At 47.0% G+C, this 22872-nt stretch overlaps 1 protein-coding gene across 1 annotated transcript in view; it reads right to left on the bottom strand.

Moving 5' to 3' along the window:
- OTUD4 (OTU deubiquitinase 4) overlaps positions 1-2374 on the bottom strand; it is a 91168-nt gene extending 88794 nt beyond the window's left edge. The window contains exon 1 of the mRNA XM_089670493.1: positions 1828-2374. Within this exon, the coding sequence (XP_089526619.1) occupies positions 1828-1980 (153 nt within the window). The 5' untranslated portion in view covers positions 1981-2374. The remainder of the gene's footprint in view (positions 1-1827) is intronic.
- Between the last annotated feature and the right edge of the window lie 20498 nt (positions 2375-22872).

Below are 22872 nucleotides of genomic sequence, written 5' to 3'. Positions count from 1 at the left end.
ACATGGCTCTGTCCCACCTCTGAGTTGTGCTACCGCCATTAATCTCAAAATTACTTAATTTTATTCTTAAAATGGTAAATTTTCTCAGTTTAAACATTTGATATGTTTTCTATAGTGAATAAAATCTGGGGTTTATCAGATTTGCAATTCATTACATTCTGTTTTTTGTGCAGATATTACACAGCATCTCAACTTTGTTTTAGAATTGAGGGTGTAGATAATCACTGTCTAAAGCTTGCCATACATGGACTTTAAATTCAGCGGAATGTTCGTCCATGTATTACTGTCCCCATTCAAGAGGAGTTGATCTAATGGTCAACTCCTCCCAAATGGGACTGTTGGTATATTATCACTGGATTGCCACTTGCAGCCAATCAGCTACAGCACTGATCAGTGTATTCTGGCAACGAAGAATACAATAGCGCAGCAGGGAGAAGGGGAAGTTCCTCCATCCACCTTGAATGTGTGGATGGGGGGGGGGGGGGGGGGATTTTTTTAATCAGCTAGTTCAGGGCTTGAAATTTCCACTCGCCTGCTCACCGGTGGCGAGTGGAAATTATGGTGGGGGCGAGTGTGTCCCCCAGGGCCGTCTTGTTGAGCAGGCTCAGAGCTCAGGCCGGATCTTTCACTCGCACTGGGAGCCGTCAGACTGCTCAATAGCTGAGCACAGTGAAAGCAAAGCAAGGAGTGTGTGCTGTGCTCTCTGCTCCCCTAGAGTGCAGTACCTGGCTCCGTGAGTGAACAACGAAGTACTGCAACTTTGTATTTGGGGAGGGAACGTGTACATATGTGCGTTTGTGTATGCATGTACATGTGTGTATCTGTACATGTGTCTGCGTGTATGTATATGTCTGTGTATGCATATGTCTGTATGTACATGCGTGTGTGCGCATGTACATGTGTGTGTATACATGTACATGTGTATTTACATGTATCTGTGTGTATGCGTGTCTGTACATGCTTGTGTGTGTATACATGTGTGTGTGTACGTTTCTGTATGTGTATATGTACATGTCTGTGTGTGTGTGTGTGTGTGTACAGGTGTCTGTGTGTGTTTGTTGGTGGCGACTAACTCTTAAGGCCTGGCTAGTAGCTCAGGACTTGAAATTTTAAGCCCTGAGCTAGTTGACCTATGACCAGCTTTAGACACCAGAACACATGCCCTCACTGAAAAATGTACTCCTCGTTTCTGCTCTGGTGACATTAAACATTGGCTCATTGCTGTCTGTATCCAGGGCTGCTCATCCATCCCTAACCGCAAATACCTACACAGGTATGTGTGAACAGCCATGGCAACTCTCTGTCATTGCTTTGTACAGGCTGAGTGGTTGACGCTATTCGCATACACTTGTCATCTCGTCAAAAGAATAGCCTGCAAAATTGTGCCATATGGGAACCACACAAGAACGTAGCATGTGTTCCCCAGTGATCACAGTGTGAAGCGGCCCTCAGTGTACACCCATGTGAGGGCTGCGGTTTGCCTGTATGGGATGTACAGGCGTTCTGAGCATTCACGTGCAGGAAGTCCATGTCAATTGGGATGCAGTAGCTGTATGGGCACTGCCTCTGCTCCCGATATGACATCTGTGTGGGTGCCATGGCAGGTGTGAGGTCAGGGACACGCCCACATCGATGTCACACTGGGAGTAACAGCTGTGCCTCAACTGAAATAAACTGAACACCCTACATGGAACATATACATCAGTGTACCTTAAGCTGGCCCCTTATGGAGGCCTAAGTGTGGATAAGGTGTAATACAGAAGCCTCCAGCATTCCAGGACAGAAGAGTGTAGAGGCATAATAAAGGTGGATCAGTGTGAGGAGTACCTGCTCAGCCACTGCCCGGAACAGACAGGAGCCGTCCTTAGCGATCTTCTTCCTGTACAGCCCCTTAGACTTCAGGTAAGTGTCCATGGCAGCCTCCTCCTTGCTGGCACCGCTGAGGGCAGCCTCTGCGCCCTTCACCCGGGGCCCCTCCATCTCCGAGTGCCGAGTACAAACAAGCGTCTCTCTGCTCTCCTCTTATCTAAGCCGCATGGCAGAGGGGCGGACAGGGGCCGTGTGGCAGGGATCCTCCAGTGGGGGGCATGAGAGGGGCACATAGGGCCACACACAGCTCCACGTGCAGCGCCAGGTGCGTTTGACAGACAGGGCCCCCTGCTGCTATTCAGCCACAGCGGAACCCCACATCGGCATGGCTGCACCACCCGCTACAACCAACCGCTCACCCTCATCGGGAGGAAGGGCGAGGCGATCCGGTGTCTGTCGGAGGGGAGGCGGCCAGAAACGAAACAACTCCGAAAGGAAAAGTTTTGTTTTCAGTTTGGAGCTGAGTGAGGGCTGGGCAAGAGCGGGAGGCGGGGGGAGGAGCAGGAAGTGCTGATGATGAGGAGAGAGAGAGACAGGCGCAGAGCGCGGCTCACCTCAGGACTACACTTCCCACATACTCCACGGGCATGTCCTCATTACACACACAGGACTACACTTCCCACATACACCACGGCCGTGTCCTCATTACACACACAGGACTACACTTCCCACATATACACACACAGGACTTCACTTCCCACACACACACACAGGACTTCCCACATACACACACAGGACTTCACTTCCCACATACACACACAGGACTTCACTTCCCACGTACACACACAGGACTTCACTTCCCACGTACACACACAGGACTTCACTTCCCACGTACACACACAGGACTTCACTTCCCACGTACACACACAGGACTTCACTTCCCACGTACACACACAGGACTTCACTTCCCACGTACACACACAGGACTTCACTTCCCACGTACACACACAGGACTACACTTCCCACATACACAGGACTTCACTTCCCACATACACAGGACTTCACTTCCCACATACACACACAGGACTTCACTTCCCACATACACACACAGGATTTCACTTCCCACATGCTCGTCCTCATTACACACACAGGACTTCACTTCCCAATACACACACAGGACTACACTTCCCACATACACACACAGGATTTCACTTCCCACATGCTCGTCCTCATTACACACACAGGACTACACTTCCCACATACACCACGGCCGTGTCCTCATTACACACACAGGACTACACTTCCCACATGCTCCACGGGCTTGTCCTCATTACACACACACAGGACTACACTTCCCACGTACACACACAGGACTACACTTCCCACATGCTCCACGGGCTTGTCCTCATTACACACACAGGACTACACTTCCCACGTACACACACAGGACTACACTTCCCACATACTACACGGGCGTGTCCTCATTACACACACAGGACTACACTTCCCACATACACCACGGCCGTGTCCTCATTACACACACAGGACTACACTTCCCACATGCTCCACGGGCTTGTCCTCATTACACACACAGGACTACACTTCCCACGTACACACACAGGACTACACTTCCCACATGCTCCACGGGCGTGTCCTCATTACACACACAGGACTACACTTCCCACATACACCACGGCCGTGTCCTCATTACACACACAGGACTACTCTTCCCACATACACCACGGCCGTGTCCTCATTACACACACAGGACTACACTTCCCACATGCTCCACGGGCTTGTCCTCATTACACACACAGGACTACACTTCCCACGTACACACACAGGACTACACTTCCCACATACTACACGGGCGTGTCCTCATTACACACACAGGACTACACTTCCCACATACACCACGGCCGTGTCCTCATTACACACACAGGACTACTCTTCCCACATGCTCCACGGGCGTGTCCTCATTACACACACAGAACTACACTTCCCACATACACCACGGCCATGTCCTCATTACACACACAGGACTACACTTCCCACATACACACACACAGGACTACTCTTCCCACATACACCACGGCCGTGTCCTCATTACACACACAGGACTACACTTCCCACATACACCACGGCCGTGTCCTCATTACACACACAGGACTACACTTCCCACATACACACACAGGACTACACTTCCCACATACATCACGGCCGTGTCCTTATTACACACACAGGACTACACTTCCCACATACAGATGGGTCGTGTCCTCATTACACACACAGGACTACACTTCCCACACACCACGGCCGTGTCCTCATTACACACACAGGACTACACTTCCCACATACACCACGGCCGTGTCCTCATTACACACACAGGACTACACTTCCCACATACAGATGGGTCGTGTCCTCATTACACACACAGGACTACACTTCCCACATACACCACGGGCGTGTCCTCATTACACACACAGAACTACACTTCCCACATACACCACGGCCGTGTCCTCATTACACACACAGGACTACACTTTCCACATATACACACAGGCCTTGTCCTCATGGTCTGGCATTTTTTTGCTGGCTGATAGCTAAAAAGAATTGGAAATTTGAGTGGAGAGTGAAAAAGTTTTACTTTTGATTGCTGGTGCTTGTATTTTCTATTTTCTTTTACTGTTTTAAATCACTTTTTCTGTTACTTTTAATATATCTTTTTTTTTTTTTCTTTTCCTTGTCTTCCTTTAGCTTTCTAATTAACTACATGCCGCCCAGCCACTGTACATATATGGCGGCAGGGCGGCACTCGCAGGCAAAATCACGTTTTTAAACGTGTGTTTTGTAAACAAATGGGCACGTGCGAGACGCGCCACCGCCCTATCTGTCCCGTGGATCACCGCCGCAGATGTCAGTCGCCGGGTCACAGCCGCTCCTTAGCGGCTATGTCCCGGCGATCGGCGACAAACAGTGACAGAGCACAGCTGCAGTAGTCGTTGAGTTTACTATATATTTTTTATAGCTGAAAGTAAACAATATTGTTTTTCTTTAAAATTTTTGGCCTTTTTTTGTTTATAGCGTGAAAAATAAAAAGCGCAGAGATGATCAAATACCACCAAAAGAAAGCTCTATTTGTGTGAAAAAGACGTAAATTTCGTTTGGGTGCAGCATTGCATGACCACGCAATTATCAGTTGAATTAGTGCAGCGCCGAGTAGCAAAAAGAGGCCTGGTCATTAAGGGGGGTAAATCCTCTGGAGCTCAAGTGGTTAAGGGGAGGGGTTAATTGGTCACAGATGATACAGGTCCTATATAACTTGCTGTAGAGCTCACTCTGAGCTTGCCTGTATTTTGCTTGCTGGACCTTTGATTAAGTGGAGTTCAAAACAGGAGTCTATTAACCTGTAAGTGACAACTGATATTTTGTTAATATTGTAACTGGGATAATGTATGCTAGCAGGGTGGAAGGTTTTGTACAGTGTACCACATGTATGGAGCAACAGCTCCAGGATGCATACTGCTGTGACAGATGTGAGCGGGTTGCCCTTTAGGAAACTTGCGTTAGAGATCTGGAGGAGGAAGTTGCAACACTGGGCAGAACCGACTACCTTAAAAGGGGTCTTCTCTCTGAGCAGGTAGCTAATGGGATTGATGTGGAGAGGCTGATCAGGATTATCAGGTAGGAAGATGGGTTACTGTAACGAGAGGGAGTGGTAGCGGCTCAGAGAAAAGGAAGGCTGGCCCTGGGTTTGTGTACCCAGATTTACCAAGTTGGGTGTAAATGGGGTGGCAAGCTCATGGGTGGCAGCCTTGGATGTCACTGCTATCCTTAACAGCCAGGAGGGCAGACCATCTAGGATGGGTGGTGAGGGTTGTGCAGGAAGGCCTAGACAGCTGGTGGTAGTAAGGGATCCTATAATCAGAAGGACTGATAGAATAATTTTATCTTCAGGATCTTCTCAACCGAATGGTTTGCTGTCTCCCTGGTGCCAGGGTTTGGCGTGTGATGGACCAGGTTGTTAAATTACTGGAAAGGCTGGGCATGACCCAACTGTCTTGGTTTATGTTGGAAACAATGATAGACTACATGGAAGGTGGAGGCTTATTAAGAATCAATTTAAAGAACTAGGCTGCAAGTTCAAGGGAAAGACCTCCAAGGTGATATTCTCTGAGCTATTATCTGTGCCATGCACAATTCAGGAAAGAGGGGGAGATTAGAGAACTCAATGCATGGCTGAAGACCTGGTGTAAGAGGGAAGGATTTGGGTTTCTAGAGCACTGGGCTGACTTTTCATTGGGGTGCAACTTATATGCTAGAGATGGTTTGCACCTAAATGGAAGGGGGTCTGTTGTGCTAAGGGAGAGGTTTATGAGAAGGCTGGAGGAGTATTTAAATGGGGGAAGAATTAGATTATAACGGGGTAGACAGATCAGACAAACCCTGGTCCTCCACTACTTTGCCCACACACAAGACATCCTCTGTCTTCCAGGACTTGCCGCAATCCCCTCAATCTAATATCTGTCCCCGTGCTCCCCAAAACCACCCTCCCATTTTCATGTGCTCTCTGGAGCTCCCACTCGGTCTGCAATAAGCTCACCTCTATCCATGACTTCTTTGTCTCCCGCTCCCTTAACCTTCTAGCAATCACTGAAACCTGGCTCCAAGCAGCAGATTCTGCCTCCCCCGCAGTACTCTGCTATGGAGGCCTCATCTGGACCCACTCACCCAGACCCAGTGGTCGGAAAGGTGGTGGGGTTGGTTTGCTTCTGTCACCACTGAGCACCTTTCAAGTCCTCCCTCTCTATCCTTCTCTTCTTTTGAGACCCACTGCATCCAGCTGTTCTCTCCGATCTCTCTGAGGATTGCAGTGATCTATTGGCTTCCTGGACCTGTGTCCCGCTTTCTTGATGACTTCTCCACCTGGCTACCCTACTTTCCTCTGAGCTACCCACTATCATTTTCAGAGACTTCAATATCCCTATTAACGTCAATAACCCGGCTACATCCCAACTCTTCCACATAACCTCATCTTTTGCACTAGCACAGTGTATACAGTCCTCCACTCACTCTGAAGCGAATATTTTAGACCTTGTCTTCTCATCTTTGTACTCCTTACAACCTCACAAACTCCCCCTTTCCTCTCTCTGATCATAATCTCATCACCTTCACAGTCTCCTCGTCACCAAACACCCATCCCTCTAAACAGCAAACAATTATCAGCAGAAACCTCCGAAACTGGAACCCTGCTCCCTTCCACTCTGCAACTGACCAACTCTATGACAGTATCTATTCCCTGTCCTGCCCTGACCTGGCCACTGCTGTCTACAACAATTCGCTTTTATCTGCTTTAGACTCGCTTGCTCCCCTAACAACACGAAGCATCAGGCCCTGACCGTTACAACCTTGGCAGACTGACCACACCAGAAATCTCAAACGACATAGTCGTGCGCTGGAGCGATTATGACGTAACACCAAATCCCACCAAGCGTTCACCCGATATAAATCTGCCTTCTTCACATACACTTCCTCCCTTCACGCTGCCAAACAAGCCTACTTTGTCACTTTCATTAATACCTTCTCTTCCAGTCCTCGTCGGCTGTTCTCTACTTTTAACTCTACTTTCTCCACCTCCACCCAGTACCTCACTCACTGCACACGAGATTGCAAACCACTTCAAAAACAAGATTGATGCAATTCGTAGGGACATCGCCACTGCACAGACATCCACCCCACTTAGCATTCCTTATACTAAACCTCCCTCAACGCTTTCCTCTTTTGACCTCGCTTCTACCGAAGAGGTCACTAAGGTTTTCTCAGAAGCCCGCCTCACCACCTGCCCTCTGGACCTTGTCCCCTCACAACTCCTACGGTCACCCTCTTCTTCCATCCTACGCTCCCTCACTCACATATTCAATCTTTCCCTCTCTACTGGTGCCTTTCCCTCTAAAGCATGCGCACATCACTCCCATACTTAAAAAAACCCTCCCTGGACTCCACCAACCTGAACAGCTTAAGATCCATCTCCCTGCTGCCATTTACCTCTAAACTCCTTGAACGCTTAGTCTACAATCGCCTGAGCTTCCACCTCACCAATAACGACCTTCTAGACCCTTTACACTCTGGCTTTCGCCCTCTACACTCCACTGAAACTGCCCTACTAAAACTCACTAATGATCTAACTGCTAAAACCAATGGCCACTATTCAGTACTCTTACTACTCAACCTCTCTGCGGCTTTTGATAAGGTTGACCATCTCCTCCTCAAAAAACTACACTCTCTTGGCCTCAGAGACTCCGCTCTCTCCTGGTTCTCCTCCTATCTATCGCAGCGCTCCTTCAGTGTTACCTATAACGCTGCCACCTCCTCTTCACTCCCTCTCTCTGTAGGGGTCCCTCAAGGTTCTGTCCTCAGACCCCTTCTCTTCTCCATCTTCACCTCCTCCCTTGGTCAATTGATAAACTCCCACGGCTTCAATTACTATCTCTATGCTGATAACACACAAATCTATCTTTCTACTTACGTCTTCCAGGACAGCCACCTGAGACCTAGAGCTCCTCCCTCCGGATCAGGAAACACACCATCCCCCATGCCTTTAAAAGGCGGGCCTCACATCCAGTTTTTTAGTGTTTCCTGAGCCGGAAGGATTCAAGCTTTAGGAGCCAGGTGATCCTCGCACTCTCAGGAAGGCTGGCCTGGAAGGGTGTTAGTGCGGTCTGTTACCTCCGTCCCCGGTGCCTTCCACATGGTGGGGCTGGCATCTTCATGCCCAGGTGGGTAACCGGCGCTGCCGCATGTCACTTAGGGGTTTGCCCCGATTTTTTTCCCTTCCTCTGCCCGGCATTCAGTGGAATGAGCAGGGGAGAGGCGGGACTTCCGGTTGGGCGCGGCCTTGCGTTCCAGGAACCGGAAGTAGTGGGGCGGATACGCTCCATAGGCCGGAAGTCCATCAGCGTCGTAGACGCGGCTCCGGTCTCCAGGAGAGGCGCAGGCACCACCAGGGAAATTAAAAGCCGGTGGGCGTGCGGAGCAGCGGTGCTGTCTCTACGCCAAGAGGACAATGGAAGCTGGTCCTTCGCAGGCTGACCCCGGTACCGGCTCCTCCCAGGTAAGCTTGGGGAGGCTCCCCTTTATGCTAATCCCTGGGGGGATTTTAGGAGGTCCCTTAGTCCCCAAGGTTGGTGGTGTTGGGCACGCTGCAGCTTTTTCCCCATCACTGGGTGCAGTGGGGGTCCTGGGATATTGTTCCTCTCAGGTGCCTATTTTGTTTTGTCATTTTATTTTTTTTTTGTAGACTAAAACACAGGACAGGACCCCGGTACAGGCCCCAAAGAGGAAATGTGCAGTATGTGCGGCTAAGCTGGGCGCAGGATATGAGAAGCCCTTATGCCGCAGCTGCATTGATAGTCTGGTTAGAGACTAATCTTTTACGACTTGCCATAAAGTTTTATCCTCTATTAAGGGGGATATGTCGGCAACTTTTCAGGCGTTTCAGTCCCTTCTTGATAGGGTTCGGTCTCCTTTGGAGATAGGTTCGCAGTCTGCCTTGGGGGTAGTGCCCTCCCGGCATGTAGTCCCGGAAGAGGAAACAGGAGGATATTCCTCGATCCCGGGCGTCCTCCCAGTTAGGTTCAGGGTCCGAGGATGAGGAATCTCCCACCTCTTCAGGCTCTAAGTATAGATTGGCCCTGGAGGAGGTGGATGAGCTTTTAAAAGCAATTTATGAGACTCTGGAGATCGAGGAGGAAGAAGTAACTTTGTCCAAACATGATCTCATGTATCAGGGGCTTCACGCTAAAAAAGCCAGGGTTTTTCCAGTCCATACTTCCTTGGCTGAGACTATCAGGCAGGAGTGGGAAAGCCCGGAGAGGAGGCCCTTCTTTTTGGGTGCCCTAAAGAGGAGATTCCCCTTTGATGAAGATCCCTCGCAGCCCTGGAATAAGGTTCCAAGGTTGGACGCCCCTTTATCCAGGATTTCAAAGAAGACGGATCTGGCCTTTGAGGACATGGGGGCCTTAAAGGACCCTATGGACAAAAGGGGGGAAGTTTTGTTGCGAAGAGCCTGGGATTCCTCTTCGGTCAGTTTGAAGCCAGCTCTGTCTGCAACCTGTGTGGCCAGAAATTTGGAGTGCTGGTTTACCCAACTACAAAATCACCTAGCGGCAGGAACCTCGAGGCAGCAGATTCTGAAGTCGCTACCGTTGCTTCTTAAAGCAGCCGGGTTCTTGGCGGATGCCTCGGCAGAATCAGTCAAGCTCGCGGCCAGGTCTTCAGCTCTGGTTAATTCAGCTAGGCGAGCTTTGTGGTTAAAGACCTGGGCAGGGGATTCAGCGTCTAAGTTACGTTTATGCGCATTGCCATTTTTAGGGGATAATCTTTTTGGCCCAGGCCTGGAGGAGGCTCTGGAGCATACTGCAGGTAGGAAAAAGGCCTTCCCGGAGAGTAGGAAGATCTTTCCTAGGAAGACTTTTCGTCCTAGAACCCAGGTGCTTCCGAATAGAGAAGTTCAGCCAAAAAAGCATTGGACAGGACATAAAAACAGAGGCCGGGGAGGAATATTATTCAATCTTCCTCAAGGATCCTCCAAGCCCCAATGACTTGGATGGCCCAGTAGGGGGGAGGTTGGGGTCCTTTCTCCCTCAGTGGGCTTCTATATCCCTGAACCCCTTCATTTGGAGCCTGATTCAGGGAGGCTACAGGCTAGAGTTCAAGGACTGCCCTCCAAGCAGGTTCTTGGTTACCGAACTTCCTAAGGACCGCAGGAAGTCTCGGGCGTTATGCGGTCTTATTGGGGAGTTGGTGGACCAGAGAGTTCTGGTGCAGGTGCCTCAGAACGAGCTGGGTTCAGGGTGTTATTCACATGTCTTTGTTGTGGGAAAGCCTTCAGGCAAATTCAGGTTAATCCTGAATCTACGCTCCCTGAATCAGGCCCTAAAGTACAAGCACTTCAGAATGGAGTCAATTTATTCTGTAAAGAATATCCTTTTCCAGGGGTGCTTCATGGCCACAGTGGACTTGAGAGATGCTTACTTTCACATTCCCATCCATCAGGTAAGCCAGAAATTCCTGAGGTTGGCCATAAGGATAGGGTTGCAGACTTTCCATTGGCAGTTTCGGGCCTTGCTCTTCGGACTAGCGTCGGCTCCCAGGATCTTTACAAAGGTTTTAGCAGAGGCTCTGGTTCCCCTGAGGCTGAGATCAATCATGATGGTTCCTTACCTGGACGACTTGCTTTTGGTGGCCGGGTCTCGTCAACAGTTGCTCGAGCACCTGGGGGTAGCTCAGAATCTCCTGCAGGGTCTGGGCTGGCTCATCAACAGGGGAAAGTCATCTCTTATACCCGCACAGAGGGTGGTTTACCTAGGGTACGAGATTCCTTCTCTAGAAGGAAACATTTTTCTGCCGCGAGAAAAGATCGTGAAGATGAATCGGGTATTGTTAGGGTTGCAGTGCAGCCTGCCTGTTTCAGTGAGGGAAATCGCAGGGGCAGTGGGTCTCATGATGTCCTGTTTTCCGGCGGTTCCGTGGGCAAGATTTCACCAAAGACCACTCCAGGCCTTCTTGTTGAAGGTATGGGACGGAGATATCTCGGATTTGGATCGGCTGATCCGGCTTCCGTCCAGAGTCAAGAGATCTCTGTGGTGGTGGCGAAGGGAGAGAAACTTGGCCGGGGGTCTGGATTGGAGGCCGTTGGCTCCACTCATTTTAACCACAGACACCAGCAGTTTTGGTTGGGGAGCCCATCTACAAGGGAGAACGGCCCAAGGGAGGTGGTCCCGGGAGGACTCCTTAAGGCCCTCAAATCAACTGGAACTGTTGGCGGTTTGGAAGGCCTTAGAGGTTTTTCAGGCAGGGTTGAAGGACCATCATTTGCAGATTCGTTCGGACAACATGGCGACAGTAGCGTATATAAACAAGCAGGGGGGTACAAGGAGTCCTTCGCTGCAGAGGATCACGGGCAGTATTCTGACCTGGGCAGAACAGAATCTGCGATCAATATTGGCAGTGCATTTAAATTGTTCTCAGAATTCGCTTGCAGATTTCCTAAGCAGACGACCACTCTCCCACGACGATTGGTAACTCAACCAGGAGGTATTTCGGGAGATAGTGTCCAGGTGGGGGAAACCGGAGGTGGATCTTTTTGCGTCACGGGAAAACAAGAGGGTCGACCAGTTCTTTTCCCTAAACTCGCGAGAGCAGAGCTTGGGGATAGACGCTCTGTCGACCACTTGGGATTTCAAGCTGGCCTATGCGTTCCCTCCGATCAGGCTGATTCCGGCGGTCCTGCAAAAATTTTTGGGGGAAAGGTCGGATCTAATCTTGATCGCGCCCTTTTGGCCAATGAGGCCATGGTTTTCCCTACTGAACAGGCTGGCTTCAGCTCGCCCGTATCCTTTGCCGGAAAGGGCAGATCTGATTGCGCAGGGTCCTCTTCTGCATCCGTGAGTCAAGACGTTACGGTTGACGGCTTGGTTTTTGAGGAACAGATCCTCAGAGCCAGGGGGTTCTCTGATCCGGTGGTAAAGACTTTGGTAAACTGTCGTAAGCCGGTAACCAGAGCCATTTATTCAAAAGTCTGGAAAAGATTTACCTCGTGGTGTTCAGACCGAACAGGGCCTCTGGACATTCCGATGATTTTGGATTTTTTTCAGGAGGGTGCCAATCGGGGACTCTCGATCAGCACCTTGAAAGTACAGGCTTCTGCTTTGAGTATTTTTTTGCAGAGCTCTTTGCAACAAAATCCCTTTGTAGTAGATTTTTTCAGATCTCTTTCCAGGGCTAAACCTGCTAAGGTGGGAGTTTGTCCGGGTTGGGATCTGTCCCTGGTTCTAAGGGCCTTGGTCTGGGAACCTTTTGAGCCTTTGGAAGAGTCAGCATTCAAGTTTTTAACCTTAAAAATTGTTTTTTTGGTAGCAATCACATCGGCCCGTAGGGTGAATGAGCTACAAGCGCTCTCTATTAGGGAGCCTTACTTGACCATTCTTAAGGACAGGGTTGTGCTTAGGACTGATCCGGGGTTTCTTCCTAAAGTTTCCTCCTCTTTTCACAGGTCGCAGGATATTGTTCTGCCGACCTTTTGTTCTTCCTCTGAAGGTAAAGAGGAAGAAAGGCTAGGTTTGCTGGATGTAAGGAGGAGTCTTATAATTTATTTAGACAGGTCCCGGGAATTTAGGAAGTCGGATTCCCTTTTTGTTTTGTTTTCAGGGCAAAGTGGGGGTTTTGCAGCATCTAAAGCCACGATAGGCAGGTGGATTAGGCTGGCAATTGGGGAATCTTACAAGGTTTTGGGGATTCTGCCTCCTTTTGTTAAAGCCCACTCAACTAGATCTTTGGCAGCATCCTGGGCGGAGAGAGCCGGGGCTTTGCCGGAGGAAATCTGTAAGGCAGCCACTTGGTCAAGGTTTTCTACCTTCGTGAAGCATTATCGCTTGGATATCCTGTCAGATAAGGAGCAGGCGTTCGGACGCAAGGTCCCCCAGGCGGTGGACCCACTCTAAGGGGGTAAGTTCTCGTTTATCGTCTCAGGTGGCTGTCCTGGAAGACGTAAGGAGAAAACCAGAGTTAGACTTACCGGTAACTCCTTTTCTACGAGTCTTCCAGGACAGCCGGTAATTCCCACCCTTTCAATGTGCAACCGAGAGAGTTAAGGTTGAATGCATGGAAATGTATTTACGTATATTTGTGTCTTTCAGTGGCTTCCGCTAGTTCTTGTTTAAAAACTGGATGTGAGGCCCGGAGGCCCGCCTTTTAAAGGCATGGGGGATGGTGTGTTTCCTGATCCGGAGGGAGGAGCTCTAGGTCTCAGGTGGCTGTGCTGGAAGACTCGTAGAAAAGGAGTTACCGGTAAGTCTTAACTCTGGTTTTCTACCCCTCACTTCACCCCTTCAGTCTCCACTCGCATTACTGGCCTACTAAGTGACATATCGGCCTGGATGTCACTCCACTTCCTCAAACTCAATCTTTCCAAAACTGAGCTCTTAGTATTCCCCCCAGCCCATTCCCCCCAGCCCGTTCCCCCTCCACTGACTTCACCATCAAGATTGATAACACAATCATCAGTCCCTCCCCTAATGCCAGGGTACTAGGTGTAATCCTAGACTCCCATCTGTCCTTTCAGCCCCAGATCCAATCGCTGACAAAATCGTGTAGACTTCACCTTCGCAACATCTCCAAGATGCAACCGTTCCTAACCCCGGAAACCACTAAGCAACTTATTCACTCCCTTGTTATATCACGCCTCGACTATTGTAACTCCCTCCTCATTGGCCTACCTCATCGCAGGCTATCCCCACTTCAGTCTATCATGAATGCTGCTGCCAGACTCATCCACCTTACTAACCGTTCTGTATCCGCCACCCCATCTGCCAATTCCTCCACTGGCTTCCAGTTTCCCAGCGGATAAAATTCAAAACACTAACACTGACGTACAAAGCCGTTCATAACACTGCCTCAAATTACATCACCAATCTTGTCTCTAAATATCACCCAAACCGTACTCTCTGCTCCTTGCAAGACCTCCTACTCTCTAGCTCCCTTGTCTCCTCTTCCCATGCTCGTCTCCAGGGCTTCCCCTATCCTCTGGAACTCCCTACCCCAATCTATCAGACTATCGCCTACTCTGCTCACTTTTAGGCGATCACTGAAAACCTATCTCTTCAGGAAAGCCTATCCCGCCCTCTGCTAATACTGGTATCCTATACTCTACCAAACACTCCATCCCCCGCAGCTATTACCTTTTGTACCACTAAACCCTCCCTCCTAGTCTGTAAGCTCCAAGGAGCAGGGCCCTCAAATCCCTCTTGTATTGAACTGTATTGTTACTGTATTGTCTCCCACTATAATGTAAAGCGCTGAGCAAACTGTTGGCACTATATAAATCCTATATAATAATATTGGTGGGTAGAATGAGGGAAGATGGGAGGAGGGCTATGGCAGATAAGAAGGTTCCCATGTTATAAACAACCAGTGGAATTGGTATCATTTGTATGAAAATAAATATGCAAGATACGTGTGAACAAGGTGTCAATGGATTAAAGTGTTTATTCACCAGTGTCAGAAGTCTGCCAAGCAAAATAGGTGAGTTGGAAACTTTGGTGCATGAAGAGAACTATGATTTAATTGGTATTGCTGAATCCTGGCTTCATTCTTCACATGACTGGGCCAATAATATTCCTGCCTATGTTCTGTTTTGGCGAGACAGGGTAAATAGGAAAGGTGGTGGCGTCTGTCTCTATGTGAGAAGTGATCTCAGCGAGTGTGAAAGAGGACCTAGCTGATGGAGAGTGTGATAAGGCTGAAGCATTATGAGTGGAACTGCACATGGGGGTGCGTACTACAAAGGTAATGTTTGGAATTTGTTATAGGCCTCCCAGTGTTAATGAGGAGGTGGAGTATTGGTACTGCAGGAACTGTTAAAGCCCCAAAAATTTTAAACCTACTACAGAACAGTTTTATGATACAGTTTATAGATGCCCCAACTAGGGATGATGCTCTGCTGAACCTGGTAATCTCAAACCATGCAGATCTTATTACAAATGTCCATATAGAACATCTGGGTAGCAGTGACCATAATATTATTTATTTATTTCAGGTACTTATATAGCACCATCAATTTACGCAGTGCTTTACATATATATTGTACATTCACATCAGTCCCTAACCCTCAAGAAGCGTACAATCTAAGGTCCCTAACCCACATCCATCCATACACATATTAGGGCCAATTTAGACAAGAGCCAATTAACCTACCAGCATGTCTTTGGAGAGTGGGAGTACCCAGAGGAAACCCACGCAGGCACAGGGAGAACATGCAAACTCCAGGCAGGTGGTGCTGTGGTTGGGATTTGAACCAGCGACCCTAGTACTGCCAGGTGCAAGTGCTAACCATTTAGCCACTGTGCTGCCCATAATATGATTTAATTTATTGTTCGCTGTAAGCAGCAAGCACATACAGAAATAATAAAAACGTTTTAAGAGAGCTAATTTTGCAAGACTTAGACTGGTAGGGAATTTTGGCATCAATGAACACAACACAGAAATTAGAGTTCTTCAAAAAGACTGTATGAACACACTGTAAAATATATTCCAATGGGCAACAAGTTTAAAAGGCTAAAAATCAAAACTATGTGGCTTATGACAAAACTTAAAAAAGCTATAGATAATGAGAAAAGAGCTTTTATTAAATATAAAAAGGAAGGAACGCTATCAACGTTTAAACATTACAAAGAATATAACAGAATATGCAAAAAGGACATAATGGCCACAAAAATTGAAAACGAACAACAGATTGAAAAAGATAGCAGGAACAACCCAAAACATTCTTCAAATATATTAATAGTAAAAAGGTCCGGTCTGAGCATGTAGGCCCTTTACAAAATAATCTAGAGTGGGTGACTGGGGGCAAAGAGAAGGCTAATTTATTAAATACCTTCATCAGCTCTGTATACAAAGGAGCATGGGGAGCTTTTGTCCATAATGGGCATGGTATTGACACAGCTCCAGATGATCCACATTGACTCACAATTGATATGATCCAGAAATATTTAGACAGAATAAAGCACCTGGACCGGATGGCATACACCCAAGGGTCCTTAAAGAATTGAATGGTCTAGGGTTGTCAGTGGTGTTCCCCAAGGTTCAGTGTAGGAACACTTACTTTTTAATATATTTATAAACAATATAGGGTCTGGGATTAAAAATACCATTTTAGTCTTTGCAGATGACACCAAGCTGTGCTGTTGAATAGCGTCTTTACAGGATGTCTTCAACTTACAAGCTTGACCTCAATGCGCTGTTTAATTGGGCAACTACAGTGAAGGAAATAAGTATTTGATCCCCTTCTGATTTTGAATGTTTGCCCACTCACAAAGGAATGATCATCTAAAAATCGAATGGTAGGTGTATTATAACACTGAGAGACAGAATAGCAACAAAACATTCAAAAGAAATGCATGTCTAACAAATTATGCACTGATTTGCATGTTCATGAGGGAAATAAGTATTTGATCCCCTATCATTCAGCGGGATTTCTGGCTACCAGGTGTCTTTCATACAGGTAACAAGCTGAGACTAGAAGCAGTCTCTTAAAGGGAGTGCTGCTAATCTCATTTTGTTACCTGTATAAGAGACACCTGTCCACAGGAGCAATCAAACAATCAGATTTCAAACTCTCCACCATGGCAAAGACCAAAGAGATGTCCAAGGATGTCAGGGACAAGATTGTAGACCTACACAAGGCTGTACTGGGCTACCAAACTATAGTCAAGCAGCTTGGTGAGAAGGTGACAACAGTTGGTGCAATCATTTGCAAATGGAAGAAACACAAAACAACTGTCAGTCTCCCTAGGTCTGGTGCACCATCCAAGATCTCACTTCGTGGAGTGTCAATAATCATGAGAACAGTGAGGAATCATCTCAGAACTACACATGAGGATCTTGTCAATGATCTCCAGGCAGCTGGGACCACTGTCACCAAGAAACCAATGATAACACACTCCGCTGACAAGGATTGAAATCCTGCAGTGCCCACAGGGTCCCTCTGCTCAAGAAAGCACATGTCCAGGCCCATCTGAAGTTTGCCACTGAACATCTGAATGATGCTGAGGAGGACTGATTGAAAGTTGTGGTCAGATGCGACCAAAATCGAGCTCTTTGGCATCAACTCAACTCGCTGTGTTTGGAGGAGGAGGAATGCTGCCTATGACCTCAAGAACACCATTCCAACTGTCAAACATGGTAGTGGAAACATTCTGCTTTGGGGGTGTTTTTTTGCTAAGGGGACAGGACAACTGCACCGCATCAAAGCGACGATGGATGGGGCAATGTACTTGAGTGAGAACCTTCTTCCCTCAGCCAGGGCATTGAAAATGGGTCGTGGATGGGTGTTCCAGCATGACAATATCCCCAAAACACACGACCAAGGCAACAAAGGAGGGACGCAAAAAGAAGCACATTAAGGTCCTGGAGTGGCCTAGCCAGTCTCCAGACCTAAATCCGATTGAAAATCTGAGGAGGGAGCTGAAAGTTTGAGTTGCCAAACATCCGCCACCAAACCTTAATGATTTGGAGAGGATCTGCCAAGAGGAGTGGGCCATAATCCCTCCTGAGATATGTTCAAACCTGGTGGCCAACTACAGGAAACGTCTAAAGGGATTTGCCACCAAGTACTATGTCATGTTTTGTGAAGGGTGTGGCGATTGGACGCGGACAACCATTTTGTTAAAGATCCACCATCTTGTATTATACTCTGCAAATATCATTCTCTCTCCCTCCAGCCCCTCACCTTGCAAGCAATGTGGTCTGTGTGTGTGCTGAGTTCAGGAGTGCACAGGCCACAGCTGGATACGCTTCATGGTTGTAAACCCAATTAGCTGGTTCCATGATGTCTGTCAGACCCTTGCCTTGGCCTGGTCATAAAGCTTTAAATCAGTCCGTCACTGGACATGAAAAGCATTCCAGAATGGCAGTAAAACATACATCCCACTTGAAACCACATTTTCATACAAATTCATAAATCCCGACAGGAACAAGGTACAATAAAACAAAGCATATATTCAGATAGGTCAGTTTAATACGAGTCACCTGACACATTACACCCCCTATGTGGCACCTACACGAGAGTAGAAAGCAATATTTTGTTATCTGGACCGGTAAGATATGTCATATTTGATGTCTGGACGTTCGGGATATCATTCTGCATATTAATCTACCAGTGGCTAGGCTGCTACATGTACCTAGTGAAGTTTATTGGCCATGGTATAAATGTTGGAGGAATTTGGTCATAGCCTGAGTCCCCGCTTAAACACCCCTCCCCAAATGAGGCGATTGGTTCTCTGCTTTAAGGAGACACCCTGCTGGGTTCCTAGAAAAAAGGCTGTTATGCCTGGAGAGGAAGTTGAAGAGATTCAAGAGATTCACCCTTTTAACATCAGGAACCAACTTCAGGAGAAAAGGTACCCTTTCGTTCAGGACACTTGAACTCTGCTTAATCCAGGACTTCTGCACGTATCCTACCTTCTTAAACTTCTTTCTTTTATCTCTTTGTTGTGTTATTGCTCTCTCTATTTATATATATATATATATTTGTTACATCTGTTCTGTAAATATTTATATTGCACCATTTTGAGCTTTTTTAGTAATAAATCCTATTTTCTGAAAAGTGTTGAACTGTTTCTAAAGCTCTTTAATGCAAACTAAGAATCCCTGTCTCTGAAGAGTGCTACTGTCAGGAATGGACTTACCATTAGTGGTGGGACTCATCTGCCGTGTGGGCTGCAGTACCAGGGCTGGCCAGCGGATGCTCTCAGCAACCAGAAGCTCACTCCTGCAGTCAGCCATCACCTGAGGCTGGTTGCAGGAGGTGTATTTAAGGAATGGCCAGAAATGCAGTCAGTGCCTTGGTGTATGTTTCCCATGAGCCCCTGTACCTGCATCCTGTCTGCTTCCTGCCTGATTCCTGATTCTACTTTGATCCTGACTCTGAATGAACTCTGCCTGTCCTGGTCCCTGCTATTCCTGACTACTCTCCAGCCTGCTCCTTTGGTACCTTGTCTGCCTGATTGTTCCTGACCTGGCCCGTCTGACTACGCTCTGCCTGCTCCTTTGTGTCTTGTCTGCCCGATGGTTCCTGAACCGGCCTGCCTGACCACTCCACCTCACCAGCCCTGACTGCTCTTGTCTTTGTACATTCCGTTATCAGTTGGAGGTTTGGTTTTTGTTATATTGTGCGTTTATATTTGTGTCTAACCTTTAATAAATTATATTGTTACACCATACTTGAGCCTGCGTTTCCCTGTGTCAGTTCACACATCTCTGGTCTTACCGGGAGCCCTGACAGCTACTTTGTGTTTTAAAACCTCTGGATACATCTGTCTGCGGTGATAGTGTGTGTATACAGATGCTTATTCAAACATCATAGTGTTACTGCTAAGATTTGTGAGTTTCCTCCTTCTCTGTAAAAAGGTGGTGGTGGCAGTGTGAAGGGTTAATTGCGTAATTAACCTGACCCAGTAACGATCGCTCTCAGGCTGTTGGCACCTAGATTGGGGTCCAGTGAGCTGGAAAATCTTTGTGCAGGGTGCAGCTGAGAGTGGCATTGTTACGCAAGTGGCAGCGTGGTTTTAGATTGGCTAGTCCTTCAGTCATAAGTTGCTGAGAAGGGCTGGGGTCTGACGTGGCGCCCGTCACATAGGGGATCAAATACTTATTTCCCTCATGAACATGCAAATAAGTGCATCATTTGTTAGACATGCACTTCTTTTGAATGTTTTCCTGCTATTCTGTCTCTAAGTCTTGCAATACACCTACCATTCGATTTTTAGACTGATCATTTCTTTATGAGCGGGCAAACATTCAGAATCAGAAGGGGATCAAATACTTATTTCATTCACTATATGTGGCAAATGAGGTTTAATGTTGATAAATGTAAGGTGATGCACTTGAGGCCTAAGAATATGCATGCATCATACATACTAGGGGGAGTACAACTGGGGGAATCAATGGTGGAGAAGGATCTGGGAGTTCTGGTAGATCACAAGCTTAATAATGGCATGCAATGCCAAGATGCGGTTTTTAAAGTGAACAAAATCCTCTCTTGCATTAAAAGAGGTATAGACTCCAGAGAGAGAGAGAGATATCATATTACCCCTGTACAAATCATTAGGAAGACCTCATCTGGAATATGCAGTTCAGTTTTAGGCACCAATTCACAAAACGAACATTGGGTAAATGGAGAAAGTACAGAGAAGGGCAACCAAACTGATAAGAGGCATGGAGGAGATCAGCTATGAGGAAAGATTAGAGGAACTGAATTTATTCTCTTGAGAAGAGGAGATTAAGGGGGGATATGATCAACATGTATAAATACATCAGTGGTTCATATAGTGGACTTGGTGTAGAGCTATTCACCCTGAGGTCATCACAGAGGACAAGGGGGCACTCTGGAGGAAAATAAATGTAATCTCCACACACAGGTTTCTTCACAGTGAGAGCTGTGAAAATGTGGAATAGACTCCCTCAAGAGTTGGTTCTGGCCAGCTCTGTGGATTGCTTTAAAAAAGGCCTGGATTCTTTCTTAGATACACAAAATATAACTGGATACTAACATTTACAGGTAAGGTTGATCCAGGGAATATCCAAATGCCTCTTGAGGGATCAGGAAGGATTTTTTTTCCCTGCAGGAGCAAATTGAATCATGCTTTCCTGGGGGGTTTTTTGTGCCTTCCTCTAGATCAACTGTGGGTACAGGATTATAACTTTTTTTTTTTTAATGGTTGAACTGGATGGACTTTTGTCTTTTTTCAGCCAGACTAACTATATGTAACACACACAGGACTACACTTCCCACACACACCAGGGCTGTATCCTCTTTACACACACAGGACTACACTTCCCACACACACCAGGGCTGTGTCCTTGTTACACACACAGGACTACACTTCTCACACACTCAGGCCATGTCCTCGTTACACACACAGAGGACTACACTTCCCTCACACACAGGCCATTTCCTCATTACACACAGGAATATATTTCCCCACATACACACAGGCTGTTTCCTCATTACACGCACAGGACTACACTTCCCACATACACACAAGCTGTGTCCTCGTTACACACACACAGGACTAAACTTCCCACATACTACATTCTAGAAATCATAACCAGGATCCACTGCAAAGGAAATATAAACAAAATATACAGCCGGCTCACTCAAAAATAAGTGTGGTGTCCTTAGGACCAAAAAGACACAGAACAAAGAAATACAATATGTGAGCAAGAATCGCACATTAAGAAGTTCCAACAGAGAACCAATCTGCAGCTTGAAAAATATCAAAATGTCAATAGTGACTAATATACCTCCACCCTACACAATTAAAATTAAATGACGTCATGTACAGTAAAACTACAGCCTGGGGTCACAGGCATACCAACCGCAATTGTCAATCAAAGTGCGACAGTGCTGAAAGCTGAAAATTGGCCTGGTAAAGAAGGGGGTATAAGTGCCCAGTAGGCAAGTGGTTAATAGCGGTCCATTGTGATGCTTTCTGCTGCTATCTCCATTGGAGCCATTGCTATATCTTTCATCTATGCAGCATGATTTGATTGCATGTATGGACAATTTAATACCAGCTTGTGTTTCCAGCATTGATTGAAGATATTTACTCTGATGGACATTATGAACCGCTATTAATATATATGCCCATTGATGCCATTTTTGCCCACATCTCTGTCCCAAGTTTTTAAAGGGGCCAGCACAATCATATCTTCATTGCAATACTGTTATACAGTGTATGTATGTGTGTGTATAATACTTTTTTTTTTTTTTGCTAATGTGTGCATCGTGAATTAAACTTTTTTTTTTTTTTATTCCTTTATTTAGCTGTCTTTTGGGAAAGATGTAATCTGAATGAAAAGGGAAGCTATGGTAGAAGGAGACCCAGGAGGACCCCACTACTGACACAGAAACAAAAAAGCCCGATTGGAGTTTGCAAAAACCTACCTGGGGAAACCAAAATCCTTTTGGGAGAATGTGCTGTGGTTAGACAAAACAAAATTACAGCTTTTTGGTAAAGTCCATCATTCTGTTTCCAGAAAAATCAATGAGGCCTTTAAAGAAAAGAATACAGTCCCTAAAATCAAACATGGTGGAGGTTCACTGATTCAGACACAAAAAAGACAATCTCCTGCGCTCCAGAGAAGTGTACTGGCACATGTATAAGCAGATGGCTGAGTTGATTACTTCAAATATTACAATCGTTATACTGGCTATGCTGCCCTCCAACAGGTTGAGGAAATCCAGAAAGATAACTACAAAAACAAGGAACAGAAGGCGCACCGGCTTAGCGCATTACCTCAGCGATACTTTTATTAATGTAAAAGAAGCAGATGTATACTCACAAGTGCACATCAATCCACAGTATACTTAGAGCAGCCTGGTCCCCTGTACAAGTCCCAAGTGAGAATAGGCGATCCAAACAACTCATGCTTTTCGAGGGGTGATCCCCTCTTCCTCAGAGCCAATTGTGGATACAGCTGTGTAGGGGCCGGCAGTGGCTGGGT

The sequence above is a fragment of the Staurois parvus genome, unplaced genomic scaffold, assembly GCF_062004578.1.
Source record: "Staurois parvus isolate SC_StPar_1 unplaced genomic scaffold, SC_StPar_1.0 ptg000090l, whole genome shotgun sequence".
Lineage (NCBI taxonomy): Eukaryota > Metazoa > Chordata > Amphibia > Anura > Ranidae > Staurois > Staurois parvus.
Note: the sequence above shows the minus strand (reverse complement) of the source record. Positions and strands in the feature narration are given on the sequence as shown.